The 13739-nt window shown below is 38.8% G+C and overlaps 2 protein-coding genes across 2 annotated transcripts in view; one reads left to right on the forward strand and one right to left on the reverse strand.

The window, feature by feature from the left end:
* Positions 1–10351, forward strand: part of LOC134659275 (protein artichoke) — a 28987-nt gene extending 18636 nt beyond the window's left edge. Inside the window, exons 14-21 of the mRNA XM_063514926.1 lie at positions 486–685; positions 2613–2697; positions 3023–3218; positions 4537–4614; positions 5686–5883; positions 7259–7502; positions 9590–9735; positions 10049–10351. Coding sequence (XP_063370996.1) covers positions 486–685; positions 2613–2697; positions 3023–3218; positions 4537–4614; positions 5686–5883; positions 7259–7502; positions 9590–9735; positions 10049–10344 — 1443 coding nt within the window. The 3' untranslated portion in view covers positions 10345–10351. The remainder of the gene's footprint in view (positions 1–485; positions 686–2612; positions 2698–3022; positions 3219–4536; positions 4615–5685; positions 5884–7258; positions 7503–9589; positions 9736–10048) is intronic.
* Positions 10352–13290: 2939 nt separating this feature from the next.
* Positions 13291–13739, reverse strand: part of LOC134659280 (angiotensin-converting enzyme-like) — a 30263-nt gene continuing 29814 nt past the window's right edge. The window contains exon 17 of the mRNA XM_063514933.1: positions 13291–13468. Coding sequence (XP_063371003.1) covers positions 13291–13468 — 178 coding nt within the window. The remainder of the gene's footprint in view (positions 13469–13739) is intronic.

Consider the following 13739-nt stretch of genomic DNA (forward strand, 5'->3'; position numbering starts at 1 on the left):
GCCTCCATGTTTAATATTCATTTGTTTACCAAATTTCAACTTAAGTGGTCCAGTACTTTTGGAGAAAATGGGCTGTGACAGACGGACAGACAGACGCACGAGTGATCCTATAAGGGTTCCGTTTTTTCCTTTTGAGGTACGGAACCCTAAAAACATATTGACGAAAAAAAAAAACAAATTATCGCATAAATAAATACAAAAGAAGCTATGTACAGTCAGCAGCAGAAGTTGCTGATTCTCTTAACAATAAAGTTGCGTCAAGATCATTTTGGACATCTCGCCCGCTTACCAACTTCTGCTGCTGACTGTACCTGGTTAAAAAGATAACAAATATTATAGAACATTTTGACAGACCAAAAAATGGTACACGTGTGTGAATGGTAGGTAATTGAACGAATAGAAAAGTAATGTAAAATATTAGGTACATGACGTATTTTGTTAGCATATGACGTAACCTAAAAGTTACATATTAATATTATTTTCAGAACAACAACCTAACGTACCTATCTAAAGCTGCCTTCGGCAACCTGCCGACCATCTTCAAGCTGGACCTTTCGGACAACCAGCTGGCGGACATAGCCCAGGAGTCCTTCAAGGGTCTGCAGCAGCTGCTCGATCTGTCGTTGAGGAACAATATGCTGGAGAGGGTCACCAACGAGGCCTTTAAGGGGCTGGTCGCTTTAAGGTATGTTATACTTTATAATATATAGTAAATGACAGAGAGCACTATAACAACACGTCCCCTATCTAAAGCGGCCTTCGGCAACCTGCCGACCATCTTCAAGCTGGACCTTTCGGACAACCAGCTGGTGGACATAGCCCAGGAGTCCTTCAAGGGTCTGCAGCAGCTGCTGGACCTGTCGTTGAGGAACAATATGCTGGAGAGGGTCACCAATGAGGCCTTTAAGGGGCTGGTCGCTTTAAGGTATGTTTTCTTTATAATATATAGTAAATGACAGAGAGCACTATAACAACACGTCCCTATCTAAAGCTTAACGACGCCTTTAAGGGGCTGGTCGCTTTAAGGTATGTTATACTTTATAATATATAGTAAATGACAGAGAGCACTATAACAACACGTCCCCTATCTAAAGCGGCCTTCGGCAACCTGCCGACCATCTTCAAGCTGGACCTCTCGGACAACCAGCTGGTGGACATAGCCCAGGAGTCCTTCAAGGGTCTGCAGCAGCTGCTGGACCTGTCGTTGAGGAACAATATGCTGGAGAGGGTCACCAATGAGGCCTTTAAGGGGCTGGTCGCTTTAAGGTATGTTTTCTTTATAATATATAGTAAATGACAGAGAGCACTATAACAACACGTCCCTATCTAAAGCTTAACGACGCCTTTAAGGGGCTGGTCGCTTTAAGGTATGTTATACTTTATAATATATAGTAAATGACAGAGAGCACTATAACAACACGTCCCCTATCTAAAGCGGCCTTCGGCAACCTGCCGACCATCTTCAAGCTGGACCTCTCGGACAACCAGCTGGTGGACATAGCCCAGGAGTCCTTCAAGGGTCTGCAGCAGCTGCTGGACCTGTCGTTGAGGAACAATATGCTGGAGAGGGTCACCAATGAGGCCTTTAAGGGGCTGGTCGCTTTAAGGTATGTTATGTTATAAAGAAGAGACGCGCTGAGATGAAGCGCTGGTGGCCTAGCGGTAAGAGCGTGCGACTTGCAATCCGGAGGTCGCGGGTTCAAACCCCAGCTCATACTAATGAGTTTTTCGGAACTTATGTACGAAATATCATTTGATATTTACCAGTCGCTTTTCGGTGAAGGAAAACATCGCGAGGAAACCGGACTAATCCCAATACGGGCCTAGTTTACCCTCTGGGTTGGAAGGTCAGATGGCAGTTGCTTTCGTAAAAACTAGTGCCCACGTCAATTACTGGAATTAGTTGCCAAGCGGACCCCAGGCTCCCATGAGCCGTGGCAAAATGCCGGGACAACGCGAGGAAGATGATGATAAAGAAGAGACGCCTATAGTCCGTTTTTTGTAGCAATAAGTGGAGTCTAGACGAGACAATTTTACGCCAATCTGATGAAATTGTCCGATCGAATCGGGCCGTGCGGACGCAAACGCCAATTTGATTCCCCGATCAAATCAGCAGGTGCGGACACAAAAATGCCAATTTTCGAAATTAGTATCTACGGAATGCAAATTGGTGATTAAATTTGCGTACGTGTGGACGCTAGATGAGATTGGCGCCAATTATTTTCCTGATCAAATCGGTCGATTTGCCCAGCTCGTCTGGACTCTACTTTAGAAGTTAAGCGATCTTGACGTGTCTTTTTATTAAAAAACAATTTTTTTTAATTAGTCACCAATCAGTCAATTGTTTGATAAATCGACACGAGTTGCGAATTACCTATTCGCACGTGTATTTGGGTTTGTTAACATTGTCGCGATAAGTTAATTATCTTGAATCTTCAAGAAAAGGACAGTCAGCGATAAAAAATCAAAAATGTTTTTTTTTTACCAAAAAATTATTACTATTGTTTGTTTATCATAAGTATCATCGCTTTAATTATTACACGACTGCCCAAACAAAAAGAGTGTATTGTTTTCAGCGTTCATGTTTGTATGTATATATTTATTTGTTATAGGAAATTGGATCTGTCACACAACTATTTGGAGAGGATCGACAACAAAACACACGGATTATTAGACGATTGCCTGTCTCTGGAAAAGGTAGGTTAACCGAATGAGTGCGAGCGAGATGCCTTGTGACACGACTCGCAATGCGTTTGGTGCGCGCCAATACGCGCAAACGTATTAAATTATTGACATTGAATTAATCAGATAAAATATATATAAATGTGTCTGTGAAAATTTCAACTGCCTAGCTATCACGGTTCGTGAGATACAGCCTGGTGACAGACAGACAGACGGACAGACAGACAGACAGACGGACAGCGGAGTCTTAGTAATAGGGTCCCGTTTTTACCCTTTGGGTACGGAACCCTAAAAAGAAACTGATTTAGGGGAATATCCTATTCATAATTTTTTTTTTTAGGTGGACCTAAGTCATAACCGCTTCGGCTTTCTGACCAAGAAAATGTTCCCCGCGAATCCCTGGATCCCGTACCGACTGTTCGAAGTGGACCTCAGTTACAACGAGATCCCAGTTCTGACCCTGGACCTTACACTTGGCACTAAGAAACTTAAGAAACTCATATTGAAAGGAAATATTATCAATGATATTAGGAATAGTAAGTATTGTCTGTAGTTAATATCACTCCCGTACAGACTGTTCGAAGTGGACCTCAGTTACAACGAGATCCCAGTTCTGACCCTGGACCTTACACTTGGCACTAAGAAACTTAAGAAACTCATATTGAAGGGAAATATTATCAACGATATTAGGAATAGTAAGTATTGTCTGTAGTTAATATCACTCCCGTACAGACTGTTCGAAGTGGACCTCAGTTACAACGAGATCCCAGTTCTGACCCTGGACCTTACACTTGGCACTAAGAAACTTAAGAAACTCATATTGAAGGGAAATATTATCAACGATATTAGAAATAGTAAGTATTGTCTGTAGTTAATATCACTCCCGTACAGACTGTTCGAAGTGGACCTCAGTTACAACGAGATCCCAGTTCTGACCCTGGACCTTACACTTGGCACTAAGAAACTTAAGAGACTCGTATTGAAAGGAAATATGTATTATCAATGATATTAGGAATAGTAAGTATTGTCTGTAGTTAATATCACTCCCGTACAGACAGTTCGAAGTGGACTTCAGTTACAACGAGATCCCAGTTCTGACCCTGGACCTTACACTTGGCACTAAGAAACTTAAGAGACTCGTATTGAAAGGAAATATGTATTATCAATGATATTAGAAATAGTAAGTATTGTCTTTAGTTAATATCACTCCCGTACAGACAGTTCGAAGTGGACCTCAGTTACAACGAGATCCCAGTTCTGACCCTGGACCTTACACTTGGCACTAAGAAACTTAAGAAACTCATATTGAAGGGAAATATTATTAATGATATTAGGAATAGTAAGTATTAATTAACCCTTTAACCGCCAGAGTCTGATATATAAGACATTACATATCCAGCTCATTTCGCCACAGTCTGATAAATAAGACAAAGATCTGATTTGGTTTTTACAGCACATTTATAACTCGCGTAACTATGCCAACCTTACTCTGCGTGGTACAATTACTGTCGGTGGCGACACGAGCACGCTCGATCAAAAATTGCTAGCGGTTAAAAGGTTAATAGAACCAGGCGCAACTTTGCGGAAATCCATACTGAATAAAACTAAAATTTTACTTTTCACCACACCAACTGGTGTCTGTCTTGATTGTTCAAAAACTGATAGCAAAGTTGCATTTTATTCACATGCGAGGCGAAGTAATCAAATGCCAATTTTGACTTGTTTTCTTATGTTTGCTGGTAGAATTGACTTTTAAAATGATGATTTTGAATGGTAAATATTTAATAACATTCATTAGGATTCGGTTAGGTAATTCTAGGTATTTCAAGTTTAATAATACAATTATTCTTTCAGATGTTCTTGGTAACTTAACATCCCTTGAAGTACTGGATCTGTCTGATAACCAGTTGAAGGATTTAGTTTCCAGGACATGTAAGTATATATCCTATTTCAAAATTTGATTAAAAAACAAATGTATTATTTATTAATTATTATTTATAAAAGTGATACGATACGCCTCGATAAAGCACATGCACACTGCTCTGCTGGGTAACGATCTATTATCAAATCAATCATATTGTAGGCATTCCACAGTGCCTTAGTGTCTCACTGTAATACTGTGTAATATGTTTGAATAAATAAAAAAAAACAACGGGTGCACTCCGGGAGTGCCGGCAGAAGTGAAAACTCAATGACTAGTCCAAAATGTCTGCAGCACTATGTATAATTGACCCATCCTCCTTTCTATTGAAAAACTTTAGTTCCGAAATTGCTGGTCAGTGAACTTGTTTAAAATTCGAAATTCAAATTTGTAGCGTTAATTGTTTAAAATTCGAGTAGAAATTGTAAAGTTACCTTGCAGACCTCGCATCTAAATTCTAAATATATTTGGTCATGATAATTTGAGTTTTATTCACCAGTACTAGAGTTCACTTTTATTAGCGATTTCATCAAGATGTAGCTTTATTGAATTATATTTGAGTGATAGGTATAAAGTTAGAATGTAACTGTGAGATCCTCATATTTCAGCCCGTACAAGATTAGAACCTTTTTCATGTAATGTCATTGAGTTTTTCTTTATTGATTTAAATGCCATCTAAATGAGTGGCCATCTAAATCTTACGGTCACGTGATCGCCTTACGCTGTCTCGAGTTTATCATTTTATCCCCACCTCAAAAAGTGCCCAGCGCCGCTAAAGAAGTTTTCACTTCAAAAAATAAAATAATCACTAATCCGACACACATAAAACCATAGAAATATAAGTAAAGAAAGACTGCTAACTCCATTCATCAGTTTTCTTATCAAAATTTGGCAGTCGACATTTAGCGTCAAGTAGCGGACATTATCAGTTCTGCTAGTTGACAATAGATGATGAAATAACTCGCATTTTGGTAAGAAAACCGATGTATGGAGTTACCACTCTTTCTTTACTTATATTTCTCTATGATAAAACTAAACACATTGCATTTGGCGTGGCATATAAATGATTCTATACTTTCCAGCCGATCTTCAATTCAATCTACCAGAGAACCTAACCGAATTGTATGTACAAAACAATACGCTGCAAGAAATACCGATAAAACAGATTGTCAACGCGACCAAGCTTCGGGTGCTGGACGTGCGGGATAACTTGCTGGACACATTCCATCCAGCGTTGGTTAGAAAGATGAGGGACCAGGGGATGAAAGTTTATTTTGAAGGTAAGTTCACAATTTGCTGGGTATTTCTAATTAATTACAAGAAATGCCGCTCAAACAAATTATCAATGACCTAGCTTCGAGTGCTGGATGTGCGAGATAACTTGCTGGACACATTCCATCCAGCGTTGGTTAGAAAGATGAGGGACCAGGGGATGAAAGTTTATTTTGAAGGTAAGTTCACAATTTGCTGGATATTTCTGATTAATTACAAGAAATGCCGATCAAACGTTTCGGGTGCAGTATGTGCGGGACAATTTGCTGGACACTTTCCATCCAGCGATGGTAAGGAAGATGGAGGGATCTCTTCCAGTTAACTTTATTACCCATTTTAATTTTTAACAAGCAGAAACGTCTGCGAACGATGCTATTAAGCTTAGAATAAATTTAAAAGTGGAAAAATACTGTCTTGGGTGAGACTTGAACTCAAGACAGTAATTTTTCCACTTTTTAATTTATTACCCATATTTTGTTGTAACCATGTTGTAACCGTTGTTAAAATTTAAATGTAATCTATAAACGACGTCGCCTAAAATCTTAATTGACTATTTAGTGTTAATTTTTTAGGGTTCCGTACCCAAAGGGTAAAAACGGGACCCTATTACTAAGCATGGGCGTAGGCAGGTACAGCAAATTTTACATACAATGCATGCCCCTCTGTGGCCTCTGCCCCCCCCCCCCCCAGGCCTATCAACTCGCCACCCCCTAGTTCACTGGCTGGCTACGCCCTTGTTACTAAGGCTCCACCGTCCGTGTGTCTGTCACCTGTCACCAGGCCCCAATTTCACATTGGTGACAGGTGCGACAATTGTAAAACATCACTGTTGCTGACGTCACAGGCATCCATGGGCTACGGTTACCGCTTACCATCGGGCGGGCCGTATTCCTGTTTGCCACCATCATTATTAAAAAAAACTTTATTATATCGGAAATAAACAGGTATTTCTCTTGCGATGTTAATGACAATTGTCACAAGATTTCAAAGAATTTCGTGTAATTCTTGACAGGAAATGAGTTCTGTGTCGGAATTTCGGGACAAGTGTCGTGTTTCTTGTGACAATTGTCATTAGCTTCGCAAAATAAGTACTTATTTATAGGCGATATAATGGAGTTTTATTAAAAATAAAATGTTGGTGGCAAACAAGCACACCGCCCGTCCGATGGTAAGCGGTTACCATAGCCTATGGAGGCCTGTGACGTCAGTAACAGTGATGTCGACAATTGTCGCACCTGTCACCATGGTGAAATAGGGGCCTGGCTGTATCTCATGAACCGTGATAGCTAGACAGTTGAAATTTTCACAGACGATGTATTTCTGTTGCCGCTGTAACCCTCGGTGGGTGAGTCCGACTCGCACTTGAATGGTTTTTTTTTTCAGGAAACAACCTAAAATGCGACTGCTTCACTCGTCCCCTGAAACACCTCCTGAACCACCGAACCATAGACTACAACATCACCTGCTCCGAGCCCTTGTCTATGGCCGGGCAGCCTTTATACACCATAGACGAGGAACGGCTGCTGTGCGCCAAAAATATAGGACTAGAGGAAAAAATTAAGGAGTTCGGGGCGGAAGAGTTTGATTTTGAGCTGGAACCGGATTTGAGCTTTAGAGATATACAGTAGTAAGTATTTTTCCTTTAAATAATATAGATGAGGAACGGCCAAGAATAGGGTTAGGGGAGAAAATGCGCCTAGGGTTAGGGGAGAAAATGCGCCAAGATATAGGGTTAGGGGAGAAAATGCGCCAAGAATAGGGTTAGGGGAGAAAATGCGCCAAGATATAGGGTTAGGGGAGAAAATGTGCCAAGAATAGGGTTAGGGGAGAAAATGCGCCAAGATATAGGGTTAGGGGAGAAAATGCGCCAAGAATAGGGTTAGGGGAGAAAATTCAGGAATTTGGGGCGGAGGAGTTTGATTTTGAGCTGGAACCGGATTTGAGCTTTAGGGATATACAGTAATAAGTATTTTTCCTTTAACACTTTAATTGCCACCCAGCCAAACAAGACATCCGCGCCAGGCCACAAAAATTTCTTCATATAAAGCTGTAGTACAGTCGACTACAAAGAGATGTATCCACTTTTTCACCTTATTGCATTGTAATAAAGTGAAAAAGTGGATACATCTCTTAGACCCTACCACGATCCCGACTATCGGGTCGTCCGGCCTGGGAACGAAATCATAAAATACCCTACCATAATAAGTCGGGTTTTATAAAATACTGAAAATGCGTCAGAAATCCGACATTTATTTTGAATTTTTATCGATTTTTCAATCAATTTTATGTTTCCGAGTGGAAATAACCTAAGAATGAAAATTTTCGCAGGAAAGTAAATGGAAAGCTTTTTCTAAAAATGTCCAGCAACGATGTTTTTTTTTCTTTTTTTTTTGTTAGCCTGGTTTAGTGTCCCGCTGCTGGGCAAAGGCCTCCCCTCCTTTCCTCCAGTCAACCCTGTCGCTTGCACCCTCGCGCCAATCCGGATAAAATGCGTCCAAATCGTCCCGCCATCTCTTTGGTCTGCCTGAACCCCCACCTGCACCATCGATGGTGTTCCGTGGATCCCACTCGGTAACCATTTTGGCCCACATTTCAGGGTGTATGCGGCAGACATGTTATTTCACAACATGTTATTTCACTATAATCCCTTCGTAAAAAGGTATTTTATTAAAGTAACTTAAAAAAACATAAAAATAAATAAATAAATATTGGGGGACATCTTACTCAGATCAACCTAGCCCCAAACTAAGCAAAGCTTGTACTATGGGTACTAGGCGACGATATACATACTTATATAGATAAATACATACTTATATACATAGAAAACATCCATGACTCCGGAACAAATATTAGTGTTTATCACACAAATAAATGCCCTTACCGGGATTCGAACCCAGGACCATCGGCTTAGCAGGCAGGGTCACTACCCACTAGGCCAGACCGGTCGTCTAAACATACGATCTAAACTAACTAATGATACAAGAAAACTTAAAAAATAAAACACAAATTACACTTAAACTAAATTTAACTAGCCGATAAAATCTATCCCCCCCCCCCCTCCCCATGCAAAAGTGCCCATCACGCTCGCTGCGTTGCCACGTTGAACCGCGATGGATAACCTTTGCATGAGGAAGAACCCAGAGCGAGGATCCAAACCCCTCCCCCGCATGCGTCTCCCCACCTCCCCCAATAAGGCCTTGGCCTCAACACACCAGCACCCTGTGGTTTCTACTGGAAGCGGGACAAATAAATACCGTAAAATGGGGTGAGTAGGGTTCGCGGGGAGAGTTGGGTTATGAATGGGGAGAGAAGGGATGAAAGGGGGGTGAGATGGGATTTTAAGGCTACTGCTACAAAAATAATGTATTCCAATTTAAAATGGAGCTATAGCAATACTCATAATAAAAAAAAACCGATCCAACAATCTTCCAAAATCACCTTTGTATGAAATTCCATCTCACCCCAATCATGAGGGACTACGGGGTGAGGTGGGATTTCCGGTTTATCGTCAAAGTTATGAAATGGAACTACCCAAAATAAAATAAAAACTAAAATACAAACGTCCGGAACACTTATTATATACACCATTCAGTTTGCATAGGTAAAAATAAAATGTTATCGAGGTTTGAATGTCAGTTTTGCCCCTACTCACCCCATTTTACGGTAGTTCGCCAGGACCTCATATTTCACTATAATCACTATAATTTATTTCAGTTCGCAGTCAACAATACACGCGCACTGGTTCGTCCGGACAACAGAAGACGTGGCCGATTTCTTTCTCTTCATCATAAATGACAAAGGAAATGTCGTGTATTCCAACGATGTGCCGTATAATCTACGTTCTATAAAAATTGATATAGGTATGTAAAACTAATATTAATAGCTAATATCCATGATAAAAACTATCCTATGTTCATCCCTGCCATTTATTAATAATACATATTCTACTCTAAGTTAATATCAGCTTTTTAATATAGTTAGTTCATTATCTAAATACGGTTTCTGAACGCATTATACAGCACTAATGACATGTGTGTAGATAAAATGTTTTAAATAGTTAACAACCTCATCACATATTATAAGAACTGAATAATGCTTGACATGTAATATTTAAAATGTTATGAATAAATGTCTATGTCTATATAACACTCCCTCATTTTTTAAATTCCACAGACAACGATCTGCAAACGTCACTCAAAGAAAATGGCGTCATATTTGACATTTGCGTGCAAGCGAAAAAGTCCAACGGTTTCGCGCGCAAACGCTACCCGAGCCAGTGTCAAAACGTGCCTTCCAATTTTGAAAGCTGGCCGAAAAAAGTGAACGTCGACAAGCGGCGGCTGACGAAGAAAAAAACGTATTCTTTTTTCAAAAATAACGTTCTGAGGTTAGTGAGCGACTCCATTTTGATTACTCTGTGCATATTTTTGGGCGTGTGCTTTAGGAAGTTGGCGGATTTTGAGATTTAACGTGCAGAAATTTAGTCTTGAGTATGTTGAGTTACTTTCGAGCCTTTCGAGGGTATATTTTTAGCTTTTAGCTAGAAGATTGATTGTTTTTTTCTAGCGTAAAAAAGACAGTTTCCAATGCTTTCTTTCATGGACATGGCCCGATTAGAAAAATGTTATTATTATAGTCAATGTAATAGACTTTTCATTAGACTAAAAACATTTATGATAAAAATACTTTTGTCCATGGTATAATAATATACTCCGCCTGGTACTCTCTTCTGAGATTCGCGAATGACCTAACTGTCACTTGCCTACGTCATCGTGCTGTTTACAGGTTCTCAAACTTTAAAATGTGGGAGAATTTTAACCACAGAATTACCCGAACGTCTGAAATTTCTTTCGTGAATCGGAAGATATTGCTAACGAATAATTAAAAATGACGTGTTATTGTAAAATTTAAGATAAAATACATATAAATGAAAATTATAAAATTATAAAGAAATATTTTAACTTATTAACCATAGATATAATGTACCCATGTAACATGTTATGTTGAAATAAAGTGGCAATGTTTCTGTGACGTAGGCAAGTGACACTCTGGGAAGATAAGACCATGTTTTATTAGACCATGCTTTTGTCTGTGTTATTTTGACCTATACTTACGTATAGTTTGGCAAGCCGTTTCCGTAAGTACCCACTAAAAGGCGGAAAATTTGAAAAATCTAGGCGCTCCCATCGAAAATTTGAATTTCGCGCATTTTTCTACTGACAAAGTGGGTTTGCCAGAGTATATTAAGATTTTTTTCTACAGATTTTCAGGATTATTATGAAAAAAATCATTTTTTTATTATTTTTATTTGAATGAAACATACTCAAGACAAATTAGTGGTTGTATTTGAAAGTTGTTCCTTAAAGTCGATGCTTTAATTTTTGTCACAATTTTTTATAAGTATTATCACTGCCAGGGTGTTTTTTTATACTTTTGTAACTTTTTGTTACCGCGTATTTAAAGAATCTCAATTTTGTAGTCAGGCTATGTTGATTTTTTTATTATTTGCTGTAAGTATATGATTGATAATGATAAGTCATAAATTTATTAAGTTGTGTTTTTTTGGTTTAATGTAAATATATATTGTAAGCTGAATTTTATGTATAACATAAATATATGTGTAGTATAAATTCAAATGGCGTTTGTTCCTGGTCACTTTAGTATCTTTTACCATTTAATAATCTCAAATGTAAAATTGGTTTTGTTCCATTTAGTAACCAGTTACAATTTTGGTAAAAATAAATTCCTAACTCATTCTAGATTGTTAGATTTTTTCAAAATCCCATTTAACCTGCTATAAAATGGGAATTCAATTTTTTTTCGCAAATTGACCGCGAAAAATAAACTTGAAACTGATTTTCAATCATATTATGGGAATAACTTGGTTACAAAACGGAACGGATCCGTAAAATGGTCTTAAGTACTTAAGTGATTACTAAAAAGTTTTTGAAAACAAAATGCTCAATTTTAGACATAAGTTTTAAATCATATAACTTATGACAGCACACTTAAATTGATTTTATATTAAATATTATAAATTATCCAATCTTCTACAGGGTATTGTATTTTTTTGTATGTTATGAAATTATTTTTATGTGTAAAGTGCCAGATTATTATATTGTAGTCTTCCTATGAGGCCTGAAAACGTTGTAATAACGAGTAGTAGGCAGGCACAGTCACCATTAGATATATCGGGGCGGCCGAGGTGCTCAAAAATATCTGAACACGCCCTCTACGCCTTGGCAATAGAGGCGTGAACAGATATTTCTGAGCATCTCGGCCGCTCCGATACAACTGATGGCGACTGTACATAAAATTTGACTGCAAAATAGTCTTTGTGATATTTTTTTATAAACATGAATATATGTACTTATAAAAACATTGAATTCTATATTTTTGTATCTATTAATTATGAGAAGAAATGAAATTCCGTCCGATATTATACAATATTTTATTGAAATAAATATTTTTACATCTTTAAATGCATTTTTGTTATTACAATAAATCATAGGGAAATAAGTACATAGAGTGCTCACTCCATACTTCAGTTTTCGTACAGTCGCCATCAGATATATCGGAGCGGCCAAGGCGTTCACAAATATCTGAACACGCCTCTATTGTCAAGGCGTTAGAGTGCGTGTTTAGATATTGTGAACACCTTGACCGCTCCGATATATCTGATGGCGACTGTACCAAAACGCCTATTTTTTTCATAGTCTACGTCTAGCATCGAGTAGCGGTATTATCAGTACTGATACTTGACAATAGATGTCGTGACGAACGAAAAGTCGATTGCTCAACCATTTTCAGCTAATATTATAACCGGAACTCTATTTTCAACTCTTGCCTGTAATATGTACTTTCGAATATTCGTTTGCGCTAAATTGATAGAAAAACTTTGATGTGTACAGAAATCACGCAAAAAACGTTATATTTTTTATCAATCTATCAATTTATTTAATTCAGACATAAATATCCATAAGATTGTTAGTAATTACATCTGGAACCATTCGTGGGGCTCTCGCAGGGAACCATCACAACGGCTATTAAAGACCATACCAAGACCAAACATCAGGAAGAATGGGAGACAGTCTGACAGGTCTAAAGCATGCAAAGCTCTTTATGCAAGGAGTAAACTCCGGCTGGAGTTACCTATTTAACCCTACCACGAGGTACCTATTTAACCTTTTCGACGCCGTGTCAAACACAAAAGCTGTCACACTGACGCCACGTCACCGAAGTGCCAAAACTGAAATTGAACTTTATGCATATGCACGTAGGTCTATGTTGCTCTGTGGTCTGTGACCGATTAATCGGTCTTTGGCGTTGAACCTACGGTGCGGATATATCGGTCATTGGCGTCCAAAAGGTTAAGAGGAACAAAATAAAAATACAGTTCATTTAACTCAAAGATTTTATTTAAAGAAACATAATATAACCACGAGCAATATTAACACATTCGACGCCCCGGTCCGTTCTGTGGCGTCTCGGAGCGGCGCGAATAGAGCAACGTCGTGATAGTTGGAGCTCCAGCCGATAAGGGGCTCGTCACGGTTTTGAACCCGCAGCCACAACTCTAGCGGACGGAAGTACCTGTGGAAAGAACCATTGTTATTGGGACGAGGGGAGGCTTAAATATTCGCGAAAAAAAAAAAACTATACTGCTTTTTTCCCCGCCTCTTTGGCAGTTTAAATCAGGGATCGGATACCGGTATTTTTGTATGGGAACGGAAACGTTATTTTTACGTTCTTTGCTAATTACTTCATTTCTAATTGGGCAATCTAATAATACGAAGTCGTAACGTAAAAACACAACTGAGTCCTACATTTCGAGTATAAAATAATTCGAAAAATATGGTTATTT

This window comes from Cydia amplana, chromosome 24 (genome assembly GCF_948474715.1).
Source record: "Cydia amplana chromosome 24, ilCydAmpl1.1, whole genome shotgun sequence".
In the NCBI taxonomy this organism is placed as follows: domain Eukaryota; kingdom Metazoa; phylum Arthropoda; class Insecta; order Lepidoptera; family Tortricidae; genus Cydia; species Cydia amplana.